At 38.5% G+C, this 27833-nt stretch overlaps 1 protein-coding gene across 5 annotated transcripts in view; it reads left to right on the top strand.

The window, feature by feature from the left end:
* The window catches only part of LOC149310693 (CAP-Gly domain-containing linker protein 4-like), a 68754-nt gene extending 47065 nt beyond the window's left edge, over positions 1-21689 (top strand). For 2 of the 5 annotated variants that reach the window (XM_089529548.1, XM_089529546.1), the window contains 5 exons: positions 9104-9238; positions 12048-12171; positions 14621-14685; positions 17839-17911; positions 18546-21687. In XM_089529548.1, coding sequence (XP_089385674.1) covers positions 9104-9238; positions 12048-12171; positions 14621-14685; positions 17839-17911; positions 18546-18867 — 719 coding nt within the window. In that variant the 3' untranslated portion in view covers positions 18868-21687. Of the gene's footprint in view, positions 1-9103; positions 9239-12047; positions 12172-14620; positions 14686-17838; positions 17916-18545 lie in introns of those variants that run through there. The other 3 variants (XM_089529550.1, XM_089529549.1, XM_089529547.1) reach the window with 2 other exon arrangements.
* The last annotated feature ends 6144 nt before the right edge of the window (positions 21690-27833 follow it).

Here is a 27833-nt window from a genome sequence, read left to right as displayed (position 1 = left end):
TAGAATTTAGAGATTTTCTTTTTCCCTTTGTCTAATATTATCACGTCTAATTCTGTTTTGTTTGAAGTTATTCCGAATTGTTTTTCATCTATTCTGTATTTCATTGTTAGTTGGTAATATAAATACCAATTTATATTTAATCCATCCTTACATATTTCTTCTCTTGTCTTTAAAATTAACTTTCCATCTAACAGTTTCAAGATATCCTTGTATTTTATCCAATCCTTTCCCTCTAATTTACCTCTTTTTAATATTGCTTCATGTGGTGACGTCCAATCTGGTATTGCTCTATATAATCTCCCCTTATATAGTTTCCAAACTTGCCATAATGTTTTCCTTAAGATATGATCTTTAAATTCTCTATTTAAATCAACTTTATCCCACCACAGATACGCGTGCCATCCATATCTCAAATTAAAACCTTCCAAATTTAATAAGTCTTCGTCCTTCAATTCTGTCCAACTAATAATCCAATCTAAACAACAGGCGTCAAAATATAATTTTAAATTTGGGATCCCTAGGCCACCTCTATCCTTACTATCCATCATTACCGTCCATTTGATTCTTGCCTTCCTCCTTGCCCACACAAACTTTTTAAAGTCTTTTTCCCATGTCGTAAATTTTTTTTTGTTGTATATTATCGGTAGGTTTTTAAATAGAAATAATATCTTGGGTAAAACTGACATTTTTATTAAGGCTATTTTTCCCAATAACGATAATTGTAATTTTGACCATTTCTCCAAATTTTTCCTTATTTCCTGCCATCCTGTTTTATAATTATTATCAAATAGTTCATTGTTTTTCTTTGTAATGTATATTCCTAAATATTTGACTTTTTTTTGGACCCTAATTCCTACTGACTCTTGTAAAATATCCTGGTTTTTTTTAGTCATATTACAAGTGATCATGGCCGATTTTTCTTTATTTATTTTTAAGCCTGCCTGTTCACCAAATTCGTTTATTATTTTCAGAGTTTTGGGTATGTTTATTAAAGGATTTTCCATCACCAACATTATATCGTCTGCAAATGCTTTGATCCTTATTTCATTCCCTTTAAATTTGCATCCTTGTATTGTCTTATTTGTCCTAATTTCATTACATAACATTTCTAAACATAATATAAATAATAGTGGAGATAATGGGCAACCTTGCCTAGTACCTTTGTTTATTTGACATTCTTTTGTCCTTATTCCATTTACTAATATTTTTGCTGTTTGTTTTTTATATATTTCTTCTATCCATTTTACTATATTTTCTCCTAATTCCAATTTTTTAATTAATTTTATCAAAAATTCCCAATTCAAGTTGTCAAATGCTTTTTCTGCGTCCAAAAAAATCATAGCCACATCTTTACTTGGATTTTTTTCATAATATTTGATTAAATCAATTATAATTCTTATATTTTGTTTAGCTTGTCTACCTGGGAGAAATCTGCATTGGTCTTTATTTATCCAATCTTTGAGTATTATTTTCAGTCTTTCTGCTAGAATTGTGGTAAATATTTTGTAGTCTGTATTTTTTATTATTATTTTATTTTATTGGTAGAATGAAATTAATACATGTTATTATAATAAATTGATAAAATATTGATTAAATTCACCTTACAATAATATATAAAAAAGACTTTTACATTATATTCCCCATACATATAATATATCCCTTTATATTCCATTCTTTACTACTTTATCTAACTTTAATTCATATTTCTTTTCATCATATATTTTTCATAATTCCCCCCTTCCCCCAAGTGCTCCCCATCACCCGAGCCTATCTTCTTTTTACTCTATCTCCAGAATTGTAACTCTTCCTCTGGTGGTAAAACACCTCCTTCTTTTCTTAAAACTTTTTGTACAAATGTTTTCCATATTGCTTCGAAATCATTTCTCTTGATTATTCCTCTTCTAAACTTAATTTCACTAGTTAACTTATCATTAATTGCTATTTGCCAAATCTCTCTATACCAATCTTGTATTTGTAAATCTCCCTGGTCTTTCCACTTTTTTGCTATCATTAATCTCGCCGCTGTTAATAAATTTGTAATTAGATCCTTTATAACTTGGGTGCAGTTAATTTTATCATATAAAGATAATAACGCTATCTTTGGACTAAATTCTAAATCAATTTTTGTTATTTCTTTTATCTCCTCAAATACAATTTGCCAAAATTTCCTTACGGTTCTACAACCCCACCACATATGCATATAAGTGGCTATCTCTTGACACCCTCTCCAACATAACCTTGAATAATTCTTATTTATATGACTTAACCTTACAGGCGTTAAATACCATTTCCAAATTATTTTGTAGTAGTTCTCTTTTATTCGTATAGAATAAAATTTTAAATGGCGTTGATTCCAAATTTTCCCCCATTCGTGGTCATTTATTTTTTGTACTAAATCATCCTCCCATGTTGTCTTTAAATAATCTTCTTTCTCATTATATTTTAATAATAATTTATATATTTCACTTGTGACCCCTTTCAAAGTTTCATTTGCCTCTATACTTTCTCTTTGCCTAATCAACTGTTCAAATTTTGTGTATTCTCTAATCTCTCCTATATTTTTCTCATACTTCTTTATCCATTGTTCCAATTGAATACAATTATACCAAGTTAATTTTGATCCTTGCAATTTCTCCTTTATTTTCCCTTTCTCCCTCATAGTCTTCATCCATTCTCTTATCCTATGTATTTCTTGACCTTTTACTAATTTCTCTACTTCTTCCTTTAAATTTACTGGAAAAATTTTTAGCATTATAACTGGTGTTAAAGGTGAAATAGCTGGCATTAGTTTTTCTTTATTTTTTTTCCAAATTTCTGATATATTCTTTAAAAAGGGGTTTTCTATTTCCTTCATTTCTTTCATAGTAAGTTCTTTAAAAAATATATTTTCCAATTTTTCCTCTATTCCTGTTGTTTCCATCTCTAACCAATCTAATTCCCCTTTCTCTATGATTCCATCTATAATATATCTTATTTGGTTTGCATTATAGTACAATTTTAAATTTGGGAGACCCAAACCTCCTTCTTTTTGGGGTTTATACCAATATCTTTTATTAATCCTTGCTTTTTTATTCCCATTACAATCGTTATTCACTAATACTTGCCAATTTTTAATTTCAGCCTCTGATATTTGTATTGGCAACATCCTAAACAAAAAATTAATCTTAGACAGAATTTTCATTTTTATTAATGCGATTCTACCGAACCATGATAATTTTATATTTTTATATTCTTCTAATTTCCTTTTAATTTCTATTCTTAATTTTTTATAGTTCTGATCCTCTAATTTGTGTAGATTTTTTGTAATTTTTATTCCTAGATATTTAATTGTATCTTTTACCTTTATATCTATCTTTCCATCCTTTACAAATTCCTGTTCTTCCGTTTTTGGATAATTGAACAACATTAGCTCTGATTTATTCCAATTGACTCTTAGTCCTGTCATTTGTCCAAACTCCTTTAAATGGTTTTTCACATTATTCATTTTTTCCAAGGGGTCTCTAATTGTTAATAGAGTATCATCTGCAAACAAACTTATCTTATTCAATTTTCTCATCCCAATTCCTTGTAGTCTGTATTTAATAGTGATATAGGCCTGTAATTTTGTGGGTATTTTAGATCTTTTCCTTCTTTTGGTATAAGCGTAATGTTTGCTTCCTTCCATGTTTCAGGTATTCCATCTAATAATATATTATTAAAGACTTTTTCCAAGTGCTCTACTAATTCTTCCTCGAATATTTTATAAAAATTTAAGGTGTATCCGTCTGGTCCTGGAGCTTTCCCTTTTTTCCCTTTCCTTATAGCCTCTCTTATTTCTTCTTTTGTTATTTTTTGATTTATCTTTTCTTTGATTTTATCGTCCATTTCAATTTTCCCTATTTTCCCTAAATATTTTTCAAGTTTGTGTTTTTTAATTTTCCCCTCCCCATTTTCTCCATATAATTTTTTATAATACCTTAGAAAACTATCCCTAATTTTGGATTGTTCCGTTACTGCCTTTTCATTCTCTATCATTTCTACAATCTGTCTTTCTTCTTTCATTCTTTTAACTCTATATGCTAAGAATTTCCCTGCTTTGTTTCCATGTTCGAAGAATCTTTGTTTGGCAAATTTCATCTTTTTAACTATTTCATCTGTCGTTTTTGTGTTGAGTTGATTCTTTAATGTTTTAATTTCTTTATCTAATTTTTTACTATTAGGTTTTTTAATTTTTTCCCTTTCCTTTTCCTGTATTTTCTCTGAAATTAATCTGATATTTTCTTTTCTTAATCTGTTTCTTTCCGATTTTTTCTTTATAAAATACCCTCTCATTACTGCTTTAGCCGTGTCCCAAATTATTTTCATTTTTGTATCCTTCTCTGTGTTTTCTTTAAAGAAAATTTTTAATTGTTCCCTTATTTCTTTTTGAACCTTTTTATCTCTCAATAACATATCATCTACTCTCCATCTAAAATCGAATTCCTTTTGCTTCAACTCCAACCAGATTTGATTATGATCCGAATTTTTGTTTATTCTAATTTTAGTTTCTTTAATATTTTCTAATAGATTTCTTGAAATTATAAACATATCAATTCTTGATGCCGAATTGTGTGGTTGTGAGAAAAAAGTGTAGTCTTTACAATTACCATTTTTGTATCTCCATGCATCTGCTAGTGACAACATGTCTGTCATTTCGAAAAAGCTAATAGGTAGTTTACCTTGTTTATCCTTTTTTTTTTTTGCTGACTTCCTATCCATTTGAGGATCCAATACCCCATTCCAATCTCCCATTATTATATGTACATCATAATCTAATTCTTTAATTTTTTAAAACAAATTCTTATAAAATTTGGCTTTATTTTCTGTGGGGCCATAAATTTCTAATACCAGTGTTTTTTCCCCATTAACCACAATTTCTAATCCAATATACCTCCCTTCTCTATCATTTATTATTTCTTTAGCTGGAATTTTATTCTTGATGTAGATTGCCACCCCATTTTTTTTCTTTCCTCCCCCTGAAATATATACATCTCCTAATTTTGGATTTTTAAAGTATTTTTCGTCTTTCTTTTTTATTCTGGTTTCTTGTAAGCTACATATATCCCAATTCAGCTTTTCTAATTCATGAAAGATTATTTTTCTTTTGTACACCAAATTTAAACCTTTTATGTTCCATGACAGGAACTTCATTTCTGATTAACTATTTGTTTGTCTGTTTTGCTAGGTTCCTTCTGGTTCCTTGTTGATTTTTCCTTCCTCTTTTTCCCAATCTTTTTTCCACTCGATCAACAGTTCATTATCTTCTTTCATTAATCTTGTCTCATCTTCCCATTCCAAGTCTGCACCTCCAACAGCCCCCAACATTTGTATATCTTCTTCTGGCTCTATTCCTTTTTCCGATTCTTTTTCTGGTTCCTTCTGGGCTTCTTCTTTGTCGTCTCCATCTTCTTGTTTCTTCTCTACTTGTTGGTCTTCTTTCTTCTTCTGATCTTTCTTTTTCTTCATTTGTTCTTCTTTCAAATCTTTATTCATTTTTTCATCTTCTTTCAGCCATCTGTTATAGAACACTTTCGCTTTTTCTATAGAGTCGATTTTGTAGAACCTCTGCCTCCATGTAAAAGAGATTCCTTCAATCGGTTCCCATCTGTACATTACATTTCTTTCCTGTAATGCTTTTGTCAAGTTTACATAATCCCTTCTTCGTCGGAGAATGTCACCCGAGATGTCTCTAAAGATTTTAATTTCTATTCCGTCTATTGTAATTTTTTTCATGTAGCTTTCTTGTATGATTTTGTCTTTAATTCTCTCCCTCGTAAAGTATACAACAATGTCCCTGGGTAGATTTTGGTTTCGAGCCCCTGCCGAGTTCACTCTGAAGATTTTATCTATGTCAAGGTCAAGATATTCTGGTGTACACTCGATTAGTTTTGCTAAAACTGGCACCACTTTTTCATACAGATTTTCATTATATTTCTCTTTTAAGCCACAAATTTTTATGCATTTCCTTCTGTCTTTAAGTTCTCTCAATTTATTCTGATCTTTCTCTTGCATTTGTGTCATGGCTAGTTCTTGTGTCGCTCTTTCCAGTTCTTCTGTTTTCATTTCTAGTTTGTTTTTTTTTTCTTTATTTCCTTCACATCCTCTTGCATCCCTTTAATTGTATCTTTTAGTTCCTCTATCTCTCTCTTGAAATCTTGTCTCAGTTCGTCTCTTGAGTCTTTAATTTCCTATCGTATATTGGTTTCAATTTTTTAGATTGCTTCTAATACCCTCCAGTTCGGATCCATTGTTTTTATTTCTAAAGATGGTCTTCTTGGTGCGTTCTGTTTTGCTTCTGCCTGTTGCATCATTTTCCTTTCTTTTTCTTTTTCACTTCCCCTTGTCACAATGGTTCTTTCTGGTTTTTCCATTTTATTTATAAATTCTGGATGACACAATTCCACTATTATTTATAAATTCTGTAATGTTTCCGTTTCGACAGACGGTGGCGCTGTTTTATTTTTAACTTGGTGCACTCTTAGTTGTTTTCCTCTTCTTGTTTCTCTTTGTTGCACTTCCTTATTCCTTTCTTGTAGTTACACCTCCTGTCCACTGGGTGTCTTTTCCTCTCTCTATACCTTTTTTCTGCTTTAGTAGCCGCCTATCTTGCTGTCGCTCTTTGTTAGTCCTCCAATCCTTCTCTTCCTCTCTCAGTTTCCTGTTTTACATGTGGTTGCTGACCTTGAAAACACCAAGCTAAACCAACATACAATCCACCTCCCTCCCTTGCAGTTTAATTCAGGTATGTCTAAATCTTACTGTTTCACAAAGTTCCTTTTACTTTTCTCCATCCAGCTTTTTCTCTCTTGACTTTTTTCCTTCTCTTCCTTGTCCGCTGTCGCCTGCTTCTCTTCCTTGTCCGCTGTCGCCTGCTTCTCTTCCTTGTCCGCTGTCGCCTGCTTCTCTTCCTTGTGCGCTGTCGCCTGCTTCTCTTCCTTGTCCGCTGTCGCCTGCTTCTCTTCCTTGTCCGCTGTCGCCTGCTTCTCTTCCTTGTCCGCTGTCGCCTGCTTCTCTTCCTTGTCCGCTGTCGCCTGCTTCTCTTCCTTGTCCGCTGTCGCCTGCTTCTCTTCCTTGTCCGCTGTCGCCTGCTTCTCTTCCTTGTCCGCTGTCGCCTGCTTCTCTTCCTTGTCCGCTGTCGCCTGCTTCTCTTCCTTGTCCGCTGCCGCCTGCTTCTCTTCCTTGTCCGCTGCCGCCTGCTTCTCTTCCTTGTCCGCTGTCGCCTGCTTCTCTTCCTTGTCCGCTGTCGCCTGCTTCTCTTCCTTGTCCGCTGTCGCCTGCTTCTCTTCCTTGTCCGCTGTCGCCTGCTTCTCTTCCTTGTCCGCTGTCGCCTGCTTCTCTTCCTTGTCCGCTGTCGCCTGCTTCTCTTCCTTGTCCGCTGTCGCCTGCTTCTCTTCCTTGTCCGCTGCCGCCTGCTTCTCTTCCTTGTCCGCTGCCGCCTGCTTCTCTTCCTTGTCCGCTGTCGCCTGCTTCTCTTCCTTGTCCGCTGTCGCCTGCTTCTCTTCCTTGTCCGCTGCCGCCTGCTTCTCCTCCTTGTCCACCAGAGTCTATTTCTCCTCCTCCATCCACTTCTTCTCCTTATTTATCGCCGTCTGCTTTCCCTCCTTGTCCTCCTTGTCCCTTCTTTTATTTCTCTTCCTTATGGGGTCTCTCCTTCAATTTAACTTGTTTTGTCCTTTCTCCTTACCCAGTCACCAATTTAATTGTCCTTTTGCCTTCTAATTTTCCGCTCGCCGTTCTTTAAACCCTTCTCTCCTTTTCTCTTCCATTCCCTCGGTCGAGCTTTCTTAGTCGCCTTGTTTTTTTTTTTTTATTTCTCTTAGCGTCTTATGTTCTCCAATCTTACAATCTTGGTTTTTTGTTCTTCTTCTTCTTACTTTTCCCCCTATAACCCTTTAAACCTCCAACAAAGTCTTTGAGATGAGGAACTTTCGCCCTCCGGAACAATGCTTATAATATTCTAATCTTCCTTCCCCCTAAAACCGGCTTGGCGAGGCTTGGCTTAGACCCCTGTTTGCGGGCGCGACTTGCTCTCGTCCTCCAGCTGATTTTCGCCCTAAATGGAGGTTTTTGACTCCAGTCTTGGCTAGAATCGCTGTGTGAGGACCCCGTGAGCCCACCTGAGTCCCCTTTAACAGGGGGAGCGATTTTCCTTGCTCAAAAACCCCACAAACGGCACAGCTAATTCACCTGCTACCTTGAATTGCTGCTAGCGCTTCGCCATCTTGGCCGGAAGTCTATATTTGTTCTTTTTAATGGTTTCTTTTTAACTGCTTAAACTTTTATATAATAAAATTTTTTAAGCTTTAACTTCTGTAAAGTGAGTCTCAGATTTGGACAAATGCAGGGTGAGGATGATGATGATTATTATTATAACAACAACAGATACCTCTTCAGCAGATATTTTGGACTTCTTTATTTTTCGCTCTAGAATGCACCTTTTTGAACTATTATTCCATTATTAATCTTAAACTGACATTCGAAACATTTTGGCACAGGTATGGGACAAACTTGGCTCCTCGATTCCAGAAAACTGCTCTTTTTTAATCCATTTTGTGTGGAACTTCTTATGAAAGTTGTAAAGGATTGTAGGTGCTGCTACTGAGTTTCTTGTTTTGTTCAAGTCATTAATAAAGTCACCGATATAAACACAGGCAAGGACAAGTAAATTTTCTATTACTAATAAACTGTAGTGTAAGTAAATACTTGGTAAAAATCCTAAAAGGTCCTAAGCATCCATAGCAAGCGCATCAGACAATAGGTATAAACTGATCCAATCCAACATTTTAAATAGGAGAGGGAATAAAGTTGAATATAGAAACAACACATGCACATTAACCTGGTTTCAGAGCTCTTGGAAAATTTCTAATCAAGTGGAACATTTTTGCTGGCAGAAGAAAGAAGGTGATACTCAGAAGATCATGTAGGCATGTTTGATATCCAGATTTTTTTTGCTGAGGCCCTGTTTAGTTCCATTAAAGCACCATCCATTGTGATGGTTTTATATATGGCTAATTAGTAATAGCCTTCTTCTCCTTTGACGTGGTTCAAATATCTCCTCTTTATTTTTGTGAATCTAATTGAACAGGGGGAAATCACACTTTTCCATCTGCAAGAAAAAATACATTTGATGAGGGAGACATTCAGATTGGAGACAGAGTGCTTGTGGTAGGACAGAGATCTGGAATAGTTAGATTCTATGGGACAACCAAGTTTGCACCAGGTAAGTTGTTTGCATTTGGATCCATCCTGGCACTTTGCTTGATGATTATTTTTCCTCTTCCCTCCCATGATTGCTCTGATCTTGGTTCAAGAAGTAGCTTCATAGCTTATTTGGAGTGAAATATCATGAAACAGAATGGCAGTGAGTTATGATACCAGCATCGCTGTTCAACATTGGACACCTTTGCTGTAGTTCTCACAGGGCCAGCCCAAGACATTTTGTGGCCAATGGCAAAGAACAAGATAGTGCCCCTTCCAAGCCACTGTTAACGGGATCCACCGCATCAGAATCTAGAGGATTAGCTTAAAATCTCCAAATGGTGCATAATTCTATTCTTCAAGAGAGAAAAATGGCTGGTGGGCTCAAGTGGAATAGTCATGGGGTTTGCTGCTGTTACTCTCTTGCCTGAGGTGGTAACCTCATTTTGCCAAATGGTAAGGCCAGTCCTGGGTTGTTATGTGAATTTCATATGCTGATTCTTTCTGTGGATGAAATGGTTCCTCTCCTAGAAGCATGGTATTTTTGCTGTAAAAATAAAAGATAGGGAGAAGAATTGTGTTCTGAAAAGAGTATATACTGTTAATGTGTCTAACCTAAGGGAAAACTTGCTCTTTTGCCTAAAATGTTTCCACTGTAATGTCTCACTAGAGCTGAATTAAGTGAAGATGTATGTGGCTGCATAAATGTTGCTACTGATAAACTGGTAGAGAATGAATGTATCGCTATTGCTTTTAAAGGAAGAAAGAAAATTATTCTTCCCCAGCCACGCTTTTTGAATGTAGGATCTGAATTCTGGTAGTTTCAACTTATAATTAGCACTGCCCTTAAAGCTGTTGCTAAAATGGCTTGAATTTTAATTTTAAATCTTAATGGAATTAGATCATATAAGAAATAGTCCTTGGAAATTATGAAACATCGCTTTCTCCTTCAGAATTACCAAAATTCTGTTTGAAATGTGCCACTTTCTGATGACTGTCTTCATGATTTGGAGGAAGACTAATTATTTGGTGCTTTCTTATAAAAACTTCTCCTGCTTCTACAACTTTATGTTTAACAAAACCTCTCACCAAAAACTCTGAGAAAAGCTAGCAGCCATATGAGAAATGGAGATGTCATCCTGTGGGTTGAAAACTGGAAAACAGGAACCAGAAAGCAGGAAAAATAAATGGCCAGTTTTCATAATGCAGGAACCGGAACCGTGTGGTCCCTCATAATTGGGGTTGCTGCTTTTCCCTTGTTTTTAAATGTCCTGGAGTAAAGGGTGAGCAGTCTGGTGGCCAAATTTGCTGATGATACCTAAATTTTAGGGTGGCTAGAACAAAAGCAGATTGCAAGTAGACATGGAAGGATTTTTCCAAACAAGGAAATTCCATGTAAGCAAGTATAAAGTGATGTACATTGGGGCAAAAACAAAACACCCCCCCTCCCCCCATCAACCTCACATATACAGTGATGGGATCTGAGCTGGCAGAAAGTGACCAAGAAATAAATCTTAGTGTTATGGTGGTTAAACTGCTGAAAAGGCAAATTCTGTGATGGGCATAATTAGAGAAGGAATTAAAAATAAAGAGCTGACACCATAAAGCCCTTCTACAATTGGTGGTGCAGTCACACTTGATATACTGGCTGCCACACCTGAAAAAGCATAAGAGATAGAAAATGCTGAAAGGAGAACCAAAATGATAAAGGGAGTGGAGCAACTCCAATATGAAGAAAGGTTGCAGAATTTGCGGGTATTCGCTTAGAAAAATTGTGAATAAAGGGATACATTACGCAGAGAGATCTTGTAGCACCTTTGAGACTAATTGAAATAAAGAAGTTGGCAGCATGAGCTTTTGTAGACTTCAGTCTACTTCCTCAGATGCATAAAGGGATACATGATAGAGTTGAATAAAGTTATGCAAGGTGTGCACAAAACATTGTGAAACCATTTTCCCTTGTATTATTTGAATCCAGCATCATCTACTGATGCTGAGTAGCAGCAAGTTCAGAATAGATAAAATTAAGTACATCTTTCACACATTGGATAGTTGAACTGCCACAAGATATAGTGATGGCTGCCTACTTGATAGTTTTAAGAGAGGTCTGGATAAATTCATGGAGGATGGCACCTGTCACTGTATACATATTTTCTCCAAAAGAGAGTATGCCACTGTACATAATTTGCTGGGGAGCACAAGTGGGAGGGTTTTATTACACTTATGTCTGATGTGCGGGCTTTTCATAGGCTATGAAATGACCCCTGTAGTTACTGACTTGTGTTAAGATTAGATAGGTTTTTGGTCTGATCCAGTGTGGCTCTTGTACTTAGACTAGTATTTCAAGTAAATGAAAGTAAATCCATTCTGAGAAATTACTTTCATGCTTTTGAAATAAACCAGCCTTGATTATCCTTATAATTTGGGGGCAATCTTTTAATGCTATATTGATCCTGCTTGAAATTAGAACATTTCAGAAGCTCCACCTCTGCTTTCTTTGTCTGATTGAAATCAGCATTCTTGTACACAGGAAGGGAATTACTTTAGAAAGAGCATACCTCAATATTTCATTCATTCAAGCTGGTTTTTTTTTTAAAAAAAGCATTCACTTATTTTAAGCAATCTATTCATTCTTCCTCCTTATTTGCTATCTAGTTGCAGTCCAGTTACTAGTCATTGCACCCTTGCTCTGTATCTGATATTGACACATTATTTGAAACAGTTCCTCTTTCTTTCTTTCTTTCTTCATCATTTTTGTTTTGTTTTTTTTCTTTTGTGTGTGTTTTTTTGCTTACTTGTGATTCTTCAAATATGTACCCTGACTATTGTAGGCATTTGGTGTGGAATAGAATTGGACAAACCTCATGGCAAGAATGATGGTTCAGTTGCAGGGGTGCAGTATTTCAGCTGCCCCCCAAGATATGGTGTTTTTGCACCACCATCCAGAGTACAGAGGTATGTATAGATTCCCTGACTGCAGGCTTCTTCATCTTGATAGTTTAGCTGATTTATATAGGAGCCATTTTCCCCCTTTCACACTCATTCATTTCCTTTTATTTGCTGTGCTAATTGCAAATTTAAATTGCTACGAGTGTTTTTATCATACTTATTGATAGTTTTTTTTGTTTTTATTGTCTTGCTTTCATCTTGAAAACCTGTAATCATTCATGCTGAAATGTGTATGTAGATAAAATAAATAAATTGAAAACACACTGCAGAAATAATCCATTCTGAGACTGCTTTAACTGCCCTGGCTCAGTTACTAGGGAATCCTGGGAAATGTAGTTTGTTCTGGCACCAGAGCTCTCTCTGACAGAGAAGACTAAAATGTCTCACAAAACTGCAGTTCCCAGAATTGCCTAGTATTGAGTCAGGGCAGTTAAAGCGGTCTCAAACTGTTTTTTTCTGCAGTGTGTTTTGGACCTAATAAATATTTTGGTTTCAATTCTGCTTTGGATTGAAGTGTAGCCTAAAGGAGTGCCACACAGTTGCCAAGATTTAGATCACCCCTTTCGGAGGCTTCTTTGGCAAAAGGAAGTAATCTGTCTTGGAGCTAATGAGGAGCAATCAATAAAGTTAAGATGTAGCTTTGGCTTTATTGCTGCATAGAAGAGTGATGATTTGTGGGTGTTATCTTTTTGCTTTAAAAAAAACCTCTTTAGTATCAATGAATTTCTTTGAAGTTTGTTATCATTGGGAGAGGCCTAGGTATTGTGAGAAAGATGTTTAAATTCTTTATTTCATTCCCAGCAGTATAAAGAAAGAGCTGTAACTCAATGGTAAAGCATATGCTTTGTGTGTATGATCACTTATCTTCAATTCCCAGCCTCTTTAGGTAATGCCAGGAAACACCCCTGTCCAAAATCCTAGAGAGCTTCAGCCAGTCTGTCTAGTCAACACCAGCTAGATTGGCCAATGGTCTAATTAGTTATAAAACAGCTGCACTAAGCAAAGAGATTGTGTCCAGTAACTTCACTTAGCTTGTCATAAGAGACAAAGAGGATGTAGGACACTGCACAGTTTTGGGTGGTGGGGTTTGGAGTGGTAACAGAAGATGGAATAGCTACCTTTTTTGCACTATAGGTCCCAGAATGCTCTCAGCTAGCATAGCAGTGACTATTCTGGCTAGTGGGGAGAGGTAGATATGAAAAGCTGTCATTTATATGGTATTAATTTTGTTGGTGTTCTTGAGAACTGCCTAGTGACAGTACCCTTGTCCACTAGAGGCAAAATGAAAAGGCAAGTTTTGATACTTGATAACAACTTGGAGCTATGTAGAGACTGCACCCATGGCAAGTAACTACTGCCAAAAATCTGTTTCCAAGAAAGGTTCCGAGGGCAGCTTTACACTACACAGACCCATATGTGTGAGGTACATAAACCTCTGCAAAGATAGACAGGTTGCTTACCTGTATCCAATGTGTGTTGGTTCATGGGAGCAAATGTAAAAGAGAGACACTCAAGAGGCTATAATTTAAAGGAACGATGTGAACAGAAGTCGAAAATGGAATAGATGGCATGAGAACAAAGGGTACTAATAGCAGATAGAAATACATGGCCAGAAGAAGTTAGAAGGGGAATAAAACAATTGGGGTTGAAATGGCCAGCAAAGGAAAGTCCACAGGCTGAAAGCTGATGTGGAGAGAAAATGAAGATGATCATGCCACACATTTTAAATTTACTGAAGAGGAGATGGAACAGAGAGAGGAATGCTCCCCTTAAATTGTAGCTCAATATGCAGAGAAAGTTGGGGAATTTTCATGTTTACCTTCCACCCATCAATGGCAGTTAGCAGCACTGTTGGGAAAATTTAGGCCATTTTGCACAGCAGTCCTTCTCACCTTTTTTGGTCTGTAGAAAAAAAAGAGGTGAAAAGCAAAGAGAGAGAACCACTGTGGGAGTCCTATGGGCTAATCAATTTGGTGCCTGCTTTGTGGTGTGGATACACCCCTGCAGAGCTTTTTATGCTTTCAATCGTTTCTCACGGGGATGCTTCAGGACACATAAATTCTGTGCCCATTGTGCAACACTGTGTGTATTTTGTGAATGCAGGGGCGGCATTGAAGAGATTAGCCCAGGTTTTAAATTCAACACAGCCAGTTTATCATTGTTGATATTCTGGATGGAAATGTAATATTTCTGCCATATTTCTGCAGAACTAATTTTTACATAGAGATGCCTCAGCAATTCCTTCTCCCTTCCTGCATTTAATCTTGACAAATTTGGATCAATGTTAACTTCACAGGCCATGAAAGAATGTCACCCTTCTCTTAATTTCTATTGAAGGTTTTTGGTATGCACTGTTGTGGCTCTCTGCCAGCTTTTTTATAGCTGAAGAACTGAGCTGATCTCTCTTTTTAATTCTTTTAGAGAGAGAAGTATTAACTCATGATTTCATTTGTAGGCTAACAGGATCACTAGACTCACTCACAGATGTTTCATCAAGTAAAATGAGCCACTCTTTGCCTGGTAAGAGTTAAATATGCACCTGTGTTGCTTGTTCATTATTACCCATGCAAACTGGAATCACTGTACCTTTTTGCTTGTGGGATGTTGGTTGGGGGTGGTAGAGACTGAAATTGCAAGAGGAGGACTGAAGGCAGGAAACAGGAAAAAGAGAGACACAGAGAGAGAAATATATTGGGTTAAAATTATAAAAAATGTGCTTTGAATAAAAATGGCTCTTTCCCACCTTAGAGTCCCAAGCTGTATAGTTTACATATCTCTGCCAGATTTGGCTAAAACTTTGCACACTTGTTGTGCAAGTCTGCTATGTCAGTTGATTGTTGCTTCTAGAGCCTGGGTTCCAAAGTTCTGCCTCAATTGTTTTGTCTAATATTCCTGATTTTGAGTTGTTCATTCAAAATATAGTCCAGCAAACCCTTGTACTATGCAGTGTCCATTGTTTTTAATTGGACAAGCCATAGTATAGACTTAAAGATGGAGTGCTATCTAAGTCACATGAATGGAAAATGTGGCCTATGGATTCATGTGGCCCCAAAGGCCATTATTTGACTCTGTTAACTTACCCCCAAAGTCCCTAGATGCCTTTTAAAAATGTCATAGAATCATAGAATCGTAGAGTTGGAAGAGACCACTAGGGCCATCCAGTCCAACCCCCTGCCAGGCAGGAAATCCAAATCAAAGCATCCCCGACAGATGGCCATCCAGCCTCTGTTTAAAGACCTCCAAGGAAGGAGACTCTATCACCCTCTGAGGGAGTGCGTTCCACTGTTGAACAGCCCTTACTGTTAGGAAGTTCCTCCTAATGTTGAGGTGGAATCTCTTTTCCTGTAGCTTGCATCCATTGTTCCGGGTTCTGCTCTCTGGAGCAGCAGAAAATAAGCTTCACCACACAGTACTCACTTCATCCCATACCTGCCTGAAAAGCAATCAAAACTGAAAGAGATATCGCGTTGCTTCTAGTTCCTGAAAACAATTCAGCCCTGCTTCCTACTGGGCTGCATAGGGGCTACATAATATAGTTGCCTAGCTCTGACCTAGGTGGAGAAGGCAGCTTTAAAATCAGGAAAGGTCTAAATAAATGAGGGTAAAGCCATTGAAATTGATAAGCACCTGGACAATTTCAACAGGAAAGAAGAAACCCTTAAAGTAAACAAAGTTTGGCTACCAGTCCGGAAAAACACCAAAATCAAGACCCAGCAAGTGCAAATGAAAACCGCCCAGGGTCAGGGCTTTCTCAGTAGACAATGGATCACTAACTATACAACCTGAGTCTTTGCCATTCAGCAACAGGCCAATACACAAATCAACATGTAAATCACTTCCTCTCAACCAAGGATCACACAGTATTATATATATATATCTAACTCACTTCCATGACAGCATTCTCTGAAGATGCCAGCCACAAATGCTGGCAAAACGTCACAAACTCTTCCAGAACATGGCCAAATAGCCCCAAAAACCCACAAAAAACTTTGGATGCCAGCCATGAAAGCCTTTGACTTCACATTTTTAAAAACCCTTTAAAAATAATTTTAACTGCTTTAATTTGTTTTTAAATGTTGGTAGTAGTTCATTTCTGTTTTAATGGTGAGCTTCTGTATGTGTTTAACTATATTGTATTTAATGTCTCACTTAAAAAAAAAAATCCCAGTTCTTTGGGGAAAGAGTAGTATAAATAAAGACGATGATATGATGTTCCTTCTCTGTCTTTGGTGACCCCAGGCTGATGGATTTCCTTTATTATAGCATTCCATTTTCAATTGGTTTTCTACAGATGGCAATTTATTCCACTGCGGTTGGCCTTTCAGTATCTTCACAGTACCTTTCTCTGCATACCTAACAAATGTTACTGAGTCCTGTCCAGGACTCCAACATCTGACACATGTTCTTTTGACCCCAGAGATGACTGATTCAGTGTGTGATGATTTTTTTATTGTTAATTTGTTTTCTGTACTATATTTAATGAGGTTTTGGCACATTTAGTCTGGCCTCTCAGCAAAAGCTTGTCTGACATGGGAGACCATATTAATAAAGAATCTGGTGTCAGTTTAGCCTCTTCCCTCACAGAAGCACTGAATCCTACCACAATGGAAAAGTAGTGCCAGTGGGCGTTGGGGAGCATGCTTGGGATATGAACAAGGACCTCTTGTAGCAAACCCTTCAAACAAATAGCATCAAGGCAAATATTGGAAAAAAATAGCTATAGATAGTAAATACCATCTTTGTAAAGACAAGGAGGATCTCATCAGTTCATGCAACAGGACCACACTGACCAAATACAAGAAACACCATGATAAAATGGCTACAGTAATGCATTGGAATTGCAAGAAACATGATCTGCCATCTGCAAAAAACTGATGGGAACCTATGCCTGGAAAAGTTGTTGAAAATGGAGACTGAAAAATCCTATGCGACATTATGTTTCAATCTGGCAAACACTTAGAATGTACATGCAGGACATAACTGTGACTGAGGAAAAGAAAACTTGAATTATAGATGTGTCAATCACAGGTGAAAGCAGAATCAGAGTCAAAGAGTGAGAAAAGTTTATGAAATGTTGAGACCAACAAATTGGGATTCACTGCCTAGGTGAAAAGAAAGCATCTGTGGTTCCCAGTGGTGGTATGTCCTCTTTGAGCAAATCCAAGCCGGCTGACAAAAAAGTGACACTACTTGGAACATGCACATTATACCTCAATGATGATACCTCCGAGATGATACCTTACTGGTGCCTAGATTCTTAGATAGGATCCAAGTTATTGATGGCCCAAATTTCCAGTTGGTAGCACCTAGTAAACTGTCAAATAATAATAATAAGGAAGTGACTGATCCTGTGCTTTTCAAAATGTGGAGTACAGCAACATTTCCCAAGTTGGCTAGGAATAATGGAAATTTTAGTCTAACATATCTTGAGGCAATCAAAATTGGGGAGGCTGTTCATTATTTATTTATCATGTAAGAGCTGTTTGACAGTGGAACACACTCCCTCAGAGTGTGATGGAGTCTCCTTCTTTGGAGAGCTTTAAACAGGCTGGATGAGTTCCTGCATGGCAGGGGGTTGGACTGGTAGACTTTGTGGTCTCTTCCAACTCTATGATTCTATGATTCTGTGATCATGTATTAGAATGATTGTAAAAATTGTCTTTCCATTTTCAGGTTTCCGACGAAGCTTCAGTACAACATCTGCATCCTCCCAAAAAGAGATAAACAGGAGAAATTCCTTTGTCAAGTAAGTGACATCATTTAATATAGATGCGTAGGTCCCAATTGATCCTGAATGACTATAGGAAAAATGAGGCCAGTTATTGTTTCTCTTTTCTTGTACGTTCACTGCTACAGCGGACAATAGTTTATAGTAATGGGTGGCTGTACGTTTTAATATAAATAAAAAAAATCAGAATGGTAAACAAGCAGATGTGGAACAGAATCCCAGCTTAAAGCAGTGCCACCTCTCTCTTTTTCTTCCCACTTCTATGTTTCCAGATACCTTTCTGCCCCTTATTTAGGGCAAATTAGGTAAGACTTTAAATAAAAACACTAGAAAAAGAACTGATAATTATGGGCTACTGTTTCCTTTGAAAGGAAAGCTTCACCATCTTACTGACACTAACCTCTATGACTTTGTTGTATTTAGTGAAAAAATAATGAACGTATTGGATTTTTTTCTTGGGCTGAGAATAAGTGAGCTATTAAGGATTTGCAGCAAACTGGAAATGTTTTGACCTTTGTTTCTAGAAAAGTTGTGGAGTCATAATTTGCTGGATCGTCTTCTCTGTTCTCTGTGTGCATAAGTAGTCTTGATTTTAGTTGTGTTTTGCTTTTTGAGATGAAAAATTGGGTATTGCCTTCTTCTCCCTACCCAGATCAAAAAATTCTGTGCTGCGGCGCAGTTGGAGCAACACTACTACAGTGATCACTGAGGGCCCTGTGAAGCTCCGTGAGGGTTCTCAGGTCCTTTTGACTAGCTCCAGTGAAATGGGCACAATTCGCTACATTGGGCCCACTGACTTTGCCCCAGGGATATGGCTTGGCCTGGAACTGAGGAGCGCCAAAGGCAAGAATGATGGTTCTGTGGGTGACAAACGGTATTTCACTTGCAAGCCAAGTCACGGAGTCCTTGTGCGGCCAAGCAGAGTAACCTATCGTGGGATTAATGGGATGAAACTTGTGGATGACATCTATTGAAAGAAAACACTCTGGCCTGAGATGAAGAGTGTCCAAAATAAAGTGCACAAGGGAATCCTGCCATCTACCTGCATGACACTCTGTCTTATTCAGAGTCCTGAAACTGCACTTCACTATCATGTACACAATGCTAGCCAGATTGGAAGTGTGTTAATGACTCTGAGGAAAGAAATTGTAATAGCTTCTCCTACAGAGCAAACCCTTCCATGAGTGCTTCATGTTTAAAATGTATCTTGGGGCAGAACTATCACATTATTTGAATCACTGACTCTTTTTCTATTTGGCTCCATTTTGACATGCTTTGCCACTTTACAAATGAGCTTTTCAGCCCAGGTTCTAATGAAGCTGTAATATGACTTGAGTTCACAAAGGTTGTTAAACAAAACAGTCAGATTTGTCAACTCACGCAATTGTCTTTGCCTTCTGTAGGGAAAAATAGCAATAAGAAAGGAGGAAAGTGACAGTATTTAGGGGAGAAGAGTTGAGGAACTGCAAGCTTATTATTCAGATCCAAAGCTCTCCCAAAGCACAAATAACTAGCTGAAAAAGGGTCTGAAGAGAAAAATGCACTCTTTCAATGCTATATAGATGAGCAGACTGAATAAAGAGTGAGGCTGGAGTGCAGGAAGCTAATAATAGAGCACAATATTTTCAGGGTTGTATTAGAAGCACTTTTAAAATGGTATGCATGTATATATCTACATATGTGTGTGGAGGTGTTTTTTTAAAAGCAGCATGCCAGAAGCACTTTCAAGAAATATTGTTGGAACAAATACTATGCACTTTTATTTCTCTGTGGAGATTTTCCCTAGTGTTTGAAAGAAATGGCTTTTGCTAGTTGAGGCTGTAGGCCCATGGCCCTCTAGCATTCTCTTCCAATAGCTTTCTGCAAGCTGTCTCTTTGCAAGGTCAGCCTATGGTCAGGGGGAGTTCACCTGCTAAGATTACTTATGCAGAAGATTACTCCTTCTCCTCCTTCAGAATACATGTATACTCCTGGCGTGGGAATGGAAGCAGGATTGTCTCTACTGTTTGGCTTGTGGAAACAGAAGCCATTGCCAATCATGGCTGCCTTATGAGAGGAAATGTTGCCAGAAACCTATGTGTGGTTGCAGTTATGCTGCAGCTGTAAGTTTTACTTCCACCTCACAGGTTTAAGGCTGAGCTGGGCCTCTAGCCTGAGCCATATGTCAAGCCAGCCACAGAGTAAGGTGGAGATTAGACCATATGGCAATTGACCACTTGCCAGTGTGGGGTCAAAATTAAAATAGCCCTATATTTTGGTGCTTGCATCCCATTTATCATTTAGTCTTTGATGTTATATACAATGTGCAACAAAAATTCTTTATTACTGTAGGCACATCTTTAGAAGAGGTTATTTGCAACCTTGCTATTTTTCTATAATTACTACCGTGTTGCGAGATGCATGACTTAATGGTGTGTGTGTGTATGTATGTGTGTTTTAAAGAACAGCATTTAAAGTTTCAGTTGATATGAAAGATACCATAAGTTTGACATATTTTCATTCCTACATGTATTCAGATAATTTAAAAGCCACAGAAGTGGCAAATTGAATTGAAAATGAGGTGTTTTGTCAAATTACACTTAGCAGCAGAATAAATTAAAATTGCAGTAGTCTCTGTTTTAGATTAGACCTTAATTTGTTATAAAGTTGTGTATTTGCAGAATTGAAGAAACATTTTTTTTCCTTCTGTACATTAAACATGAAAAAGCTACAGTATTCCCTTCTACCTAATGGATATTTTAAACTAAGGGTAACAGCTGTAAATTGTGACTATAAGTTTGCCTTTAGTTATAAGCCACTGAAAAACTACTGACATATATTTGAGGGTACAGATGTACCTTGATGCACTGAATTTTGCATTGTCAAATATCTGATTCCTTGATGTTTAAATTTTTATCTTGTGACAAGACTGCTATTGTCTGACTTTAATGATGCTTTTAAGAAAATTGATCTATCACAGGGTATCCTTTTCAATCACTTTTAATGCCAACTTGATTATGTATTTAGGATAGAGAGCAATAATCCTTATATAATAAAGCAGATGTTTTAAATAAATAAATAAATAAATAAATAAAATTTTTATTTATACCCCGCCCTTCCAAACGATCAGGGCGGCTTACAAGAGCAGCAAAGTGCAAACATCATACAAAGTTAAAAACAGCCAAGACCATAAACATAATAACAATCCTTAAAAACAATAAAAAGCCCCTTAGCCCAACCTCTCGGCCACGAGAGAGGAGGGAGGCCCGTAGGATATTTAGTCGGGGAATGCCTGATTAAATAGGAAGGTTTTAAGACCCTTCCTGAATTGGGCCAGGGTGGTAGATGAGCGGAGCTCCATGGGCAGCGTATTCCAAAGGGCTGGGGCAGCTGTGGAAAAGGATCTTCTGGCAGTAACAGCCAACCTGGCCCCAGGCACCTTCAGGAGTTGCTGCCCAGATGTTCTGAGGGTGCGAGGCGGAATGTACGGGGAGAGGCGGTCCTTCAGAAAACCTGGGCCCAAGCCATTTAGGGCTTTATAGGTAATAACCAACGCCTTATATTGAGCTCGGAAGCGGATGGGCAGCCAATGGAGATCTTTAAGCACAGGTGTTATATGGCTGGTCCTGGGGACACCAGTGACCAGCCGCGCTGCCATGTTCTGCACCATTTGCAGCTTCCGAGTTTGGTATAAGGGTTGCCCCATGTAGAGTACATTGCAGAAATCCAATCTCGAAGTTACCAGAGCATGTACGATGGTTTCAAGGTCCCTCTGGGCCAGGTATGGGCGCAGCTGGCGAATCAGCCGAAGCTGATAACAGGTACTCCTGACCGTCGCATTCACCTGAGCAGTCAGGTGAAGGGACGAGTCAAGAAGCACCCCCAGACTGCGCACGGAGTCCTTCACGGGGAGCGTGACCCCGTTCAGGACAGGTGGAACCACCACCATTCCTGGACCAGGGGAACCTATCACCAGTACCTCCGTTTTCTCTGGATTAAGTTTGAGTCGGTTTTCCCTCATCCAGCCCATTACTGACTCTAGACAGGCCACGAGAGGAGAGACGCCATCCCTGGTCACTGCATCAGTCGGAGATATAGAGAAAATAATTTGGGTGTCATCAGCATACTGATAACCCCGCGCCCCATGTCTCCGGATGATCTCTCCCAGCGGTTTCATGTAAATGTTAAATAGCATGGGAGACAGAATGGCTCCTTGAGGGACCCCGGTTTTAAGGGCCCGCTCGCTGGAGCACACGTCTCCCAGCTGCACCATCTGGGACCTCCCAGAGAGGTAGGAGCGGAACCACTGGAGCGCAGTGCCCCCGATTCCCACCTCAGCCAGGCGCCCCAGAAGGATACCATGGTCTATGGTATCGAAAGCCGCTGAGATGTCCAAGAGCACCAACAGGGACACGCTTCCCCCGTCAATGCTCAGACGGAGATCATCGACCAAGGCGACCATGGCCGTCTCAACCCCGTGACCCGCCCGGAAGCCAGTTTGAAATGGGTCCAGATAAATACATTTTTATGTGTATAAGATATTGATGTACTCTGTAGACTTGTCAGTCTTGAGCATAAAAATGTTTATGCACTCCTAATATGTTTGCCAGGTTGTTTGTTTCTTTCATTCTTCTCTGTATCTCTGAGTAATGAGGCTTCCAGGGTAAAGCTTGTTAACATTAAAGGATAGAAATCTCTTGGTGTGTTTGGATGCAGTAGCTAAACAAAGTTGCATTAAAATGTAATGATAAACTAGGGAACTGTAGGATCCCTGTCTGACTGGGTATGAGCAGTGTGAGTGCTTGTTGCCCAGTCACTCCCACTTACAGGCAAGAGTGGCTAAACAAACTTTAGTGCTTTGTTTTATGGTTTCTTTATCATACCATCAGAATATAATAGCAGATGACATATTGGCTTGCTTCTCTCCCAACAAAGGAGAGCAAAAGTTCATGGTTTATATCTCACTCAGCAAGCTAGGGAAAGATGTGGTTTACTTCAGAGAGGGTTACAAGTCAAAGTAAGTGGCTGCTGCCATGTTCAGGTGACACTATAAACAAACTTCCATCATGAGTTTCAACACTTATTCTGCAAGTAGCAGCAGTTGGGCAGTTTGCAGTAGCTTGCTGCAGGATCCTGGCTTATATCTGAATGAAACTGATAGAAAAAGCAGTTACCCAAACATGGATATAGGTGGATATTGATTTCCTCACAATGTATATTAAGAATGATGAAAATAGGGGCAGCCAATTCCATATGGAATCATTGACGACCAGGGGGATACATTCCAGTGGAGCCAAAGTAGTCACAAAGTTAGCAATCATACTCATCCACCACCACTTTTAAAGAGAGTTAAAAGCATGAAACGTTAGAGCTTACCTTTTCCAAGTTAGGTGCTTTCCAGAAGGGGCAGCAACTGTTTATCCCCAGGGGGTTCAGCTGGAGTGAACTGGCTTGCCATTAAGTAACAACTTTAGACATACAAAACAAATGTTAAGACCTGTGGTCTTCTATTCTGCCTTCTCTGGAAATCTTCCCTGAAGAGGAGAGAGAGAGAAGGGGGGTGGGGACACATCTGCTGTGTCTTTTGCAGCAGGTTCAGAGAGCATAAAATAAGAAGAGGCGTCTGCTCCCTGTCCACCTTTGTCTGCATTTGCTTTCTTCCCCTCCCCATTCCCTCAGCCTAGGCAAATGAAAACCAGTCCAGTCACCTTTTCTTTCTACTAAAAAACCCCTGCCAAGACTCCAGACACCCTTGTTTTCTTACTTTATTCTCTTTCTTCTTTTTCCTGCCTTGTTCAGCTTATGGGAGAGCTGTGCATTGTGGGTGAGATTTTTCATGTGTTTTATTTCCAGAAAAATATGAATGTTATAAACTGGAACACTGCAAATCAAGACACACCTGTATGCATATCTAGTATTCACATGATATTACTGCCTTTTGTTATGTTTTGCTTTACTATCTTTATGCATGTCCAAAAAGATTAAATTTTTGTCACTATTTTTGTGTTGTAGTAGTGTGTCTTGCTTTTCTTCAACTAAAATGTGTGGTTTAGCCAAATGTTAATACTGCAATCTTATACCTTACTGTGTAGGTTAAAGCCATGCTGAGTTCATTGAGACAATTAAAGATAGGGTTGCACTGGTGGCTTATGACCAGGTCCTCTCAGTTCAGGATGAGCCTCCCCACTGCACTCTTTACACTGTGGATCACTGGTCATTGCAATGTATATGTGTTCTATTCAAGGTTTTCCATTTAATTAATGTAACAACAGTAGCATGTGTATTTGTTAATATGTAATGTATATTCTCGAACTATCCCATGTAAACATTGCAGGAGAGCAGGCTTGACCATATTACTTTACTATAATTCTTCTGACTTTGCATAGCATCTACAGAACTACAATCAGGCACTGATTGTGCCATCCAAATTAAGTTAGATGTGGCCACTTTCTTGCCAAATAATATAGCAGTGCCAGTGCAGGGTAAAGGGATAATACTGAGTTGTGTAGTCTTGAGCAAGGCATTTCTCTCTCCCTTTTTTGACCCTGTCTTTCTGTCTGCTATCACAAGAGTTGTTGGGCAGATGAAAGATGTCACACTAAAATGTGCACCCTAAAAATAGAAATAAATGATCACTGCCATATGAATTGGGGAGAACTTATGCTGCTGTAAAGAAAACCTTGTGAAATTCATGGGGTAGCAGACAAATGACTAGGAGGCACATACACAATCTGGTAGGATAGGGAAGTTTTGTTTTGTTTGGATGATGTACCAGTGCAGGCCAGCGAATATCGCTTTACAGTTGATTTTCATTTAAGGCATGAGCAATTGTCAAGATTTGGGAGACTGCATCCCCCACTGTGCCCCCATCACTTATTTTTAACTTTATGGTTTTTCATTTTCTGCCCCCTAAAACAAATTATACCCAGTGTTTATCTCCTAGGCTGGAGGTGTTTTTGCTTTTCAGTTAGAAAAAAGACCTTTCCTGGACCTAAAATGACCTATCCCCTCATGGTGAAATTGCCCCCATGTCCTCAGAGTGTAGGGGAACATATTTAGCCTTTTTTTAAAAATGACACTAGGAGGGTGTGCTGGGAACCCTAGACAATTGAAAAACAACTTAGGAGTTTATCACATGGGGACCGTATGTACCTCTATCCTGATAATGATTAAAACTTGGGAGCGGCCCCAGCCTGGTCCTGCCACCGATTGCCGCCGGCAATTGGCGGCAGAAGCTCTCGTACGGGGCCTTTGGCCTCTTGCACGGGAGGCCAAAGGCCCCACGTGCACGAGAGGCCAAGGGCCGCGTGCACGAGAGGCCAAGGTCCCTGTGCCGGCAGCAATCAGCGGCAGGACCTCTCGCGCGGGGCCTTTGGGGGCAAGGGGAAGCAAGGGGGCAAGCGGCGGTAAGGGGGAGCAAGCGGGGGCAAGGGGGGCAAGCAGTGGGCAAGGGGGAGCAAGCGGGGGCAAGGGGGAAAGTGGCGGGCAAGGGGGAGCAAGCGGGGGCAAGGGGCGGAAGTGGGGGCAAGCACGGGCAAGGGGGGCAGGGGGACAAGGGGGGCAATTAGAAGCCTCAGAAACATGCATTTATATTAACATTTGTTAAAAAAATCAGCAATTTTTTTCACGTGTCCTCTATTTTTTTTAAGTGTCCTCCATTTGAAAATTTTGTCCTACATTTGTCCCGGTTTATTTATTTATTTAATTTTTTTTTTAAATTATTTAATTATTTATTTTTTGGCTTCGGCTCCCCAGTTGTCTGAGGGACAGCAACCTGGCCCCTGGCTCAAAAAGGTTGCCTACCCCTGGATTAAAATGTCTGTATCTTGCAAAAGCATGCAAATGTACGAATCATTTTCACACACAGAACACAATAACACATTAGCTGCTCATTACTAAAGTGAGAAAGACGGTAGAATGCGCATTTAGTTTTCACACAGATACGTGTAAATCCTGTTGATGGTTTGGGAATCACATTTTTGCACGTGTGCACAGACGAAGTACCTGTATCACCAGAAGTCACCAGAGCACACATGGCATCCAACAAAATCACTCAAATTTTATTTACACAATTTTCTTATGAAAATATACTGTACAGTTCCTAACTTTCCCAGAAATGGCATCCAACCTAAGTAAAAAGAACAAAACATTACCCAAAAGATAGGAATTTTTTTAAAAAAGCAGAAAAGGCTGCTATCCTCTCAGCAACTGGGCATGACAAAGCAGCACTGGAAGTAAACTTGCCCCAAAGAACCATGGGAAATCTAGCAACAAGTACAAAAACTGAGAATCCCATGAATAAACCACAAATAGCTTTCCCACTAGAGCAATTGCACAAAAAAGTGATATTGTGAAAGAAATGGAAATGAATTCACAATATTTTCCTGAAAATGACTAATTGCTGGTTCACGTCTCTTTCTGGTCAGATTCTTAGTGGTTTGTGCACAATGTTGTGTGAAAACCAATCGTGCAATTGCGCCTAACATGCTGGATAATCACAGGTTCTTACCCTTTTAAATTTTCAGTTTTCCCCATGTGATAACATTTCCTCACTCCTAGTTTGTGTCAGAGCAAACATTACTTGTCTCACTCTGAGTAGGAAACAATTTGTATTTGACTCAGGCATGTTACATTACTGGAATATTATCAGCTTTTATGGTGCAATTGTATGCCTATCCACTTAGAAGTAAATCAGGTTATGTGACTGCTACCTGCTTGTTTGCTGCCTTTGGTCTCAGTGTGTGAAAATAGAATATTTGTAAGCAGATGAATAACACAAAGTGTAACTTTGCTGTCTGGATCTCATTCTCTCCATCATCACCCACCACCCAATATAACACAAAAATATTTGTAAAGTAAAATGGAGAGATTTATATTTGGTTCTTAACAGCGCTGAAATAATGCCCAAGAATTCTTAAATTCTGTTTCAGGAAGCTTGTGGGAACAGTTGAACCAATGAAGACACTATAGATTGTCTGCCAAATTGCAATGAAAAGCTTACGTGCTGTAGTCTAGCTTACATTTCCTCCGTACTCTTTAAAATGTGGGTAGAAACCTTTTATCATTAGCTGCACAATGTTTCCAGAAGTATGCTGATGCACATTATAAGGAAAATGAATGTATCACTAGGGCCAAACACAACCACCAAGAAATACCATGAACATGAAATAACTGCATTGTTTACATCCTCTGGCCACTAACTACATACTTGCGTAATACAGGGGTTGATAGTAATTAATGTAAAAACAATTTACTGTCATATCAATGCTGTAAATCCAAGCCCTAAAGGAACATTTGCAAAGTATTGAACACAGCTGACACCTTCCCAGCTGGATTAATGGATGTGTAACCAAGTAACCTGGATTACAGTAGTTCTTGTTCAGTCGAAACTTGTTTTGTTTTTGCAACCCAAATAAGAATTTTTCATTTCATAGAAGGTTGTCTGTTACAATTAAAATGTTGCTACCTTGTTGGTAGCTAGATGGTCAGCTATTACTTGCACTTTGCATGCTGGCTAAGCCTTTTATCCATTTGTGTTCTGACCCTGTAAAGAGCTAATTGATTTGGTGAATTCATGTAAAGATAATATACAAACTCAAGCTTTCCTTTACAGTCATTTTATTTTGTTTTCATGCCTTTAGCTTCACTACACTTGATTACAATACAAATACAATACAAAATACAGTGACCATATATTAGTATTTTATCTTGAGAAGGATCCCTGAAATGCAAAGGCCCTTGATTTATGAGCAATGTTGCATAAGCATCTGTACAAATGTGGCACACATTCCTAATGACAAAGCTTTGATACAGAAGGAGAGGTTGGGATTGGGTATGGAGGGTTTTCCTCCACCTAAAAAGACATCATCTGGTTTAGACATTTATGTATGGGGTGATACAGTTGTGAGAAGACATTGAAATGGTGGTAGTTTCTCAAGGTTTAGGCATAGCTGATGGCCTT

Source organism: Sceloporus occidentalis, unplaced genomic scaffold (assembly GCF_023333645.1).
Source record: "Sceloporus occidentalis isolate IW3139 unplaced genomic scaffold, rSceOcc1.0.p SCAF_6, whole genome shotgun sequence".
NCBI lineage: Eukaryota > Metazoa > Chordata > Lepidosauria > Squamata > Phrynosomatidae > Sceloporus > Sceloporus occidentalis.
Note: the sequence above shows the minus strand (reverse complement) of the source record. Positions and strands in the feature narration are given on the sequence as shown.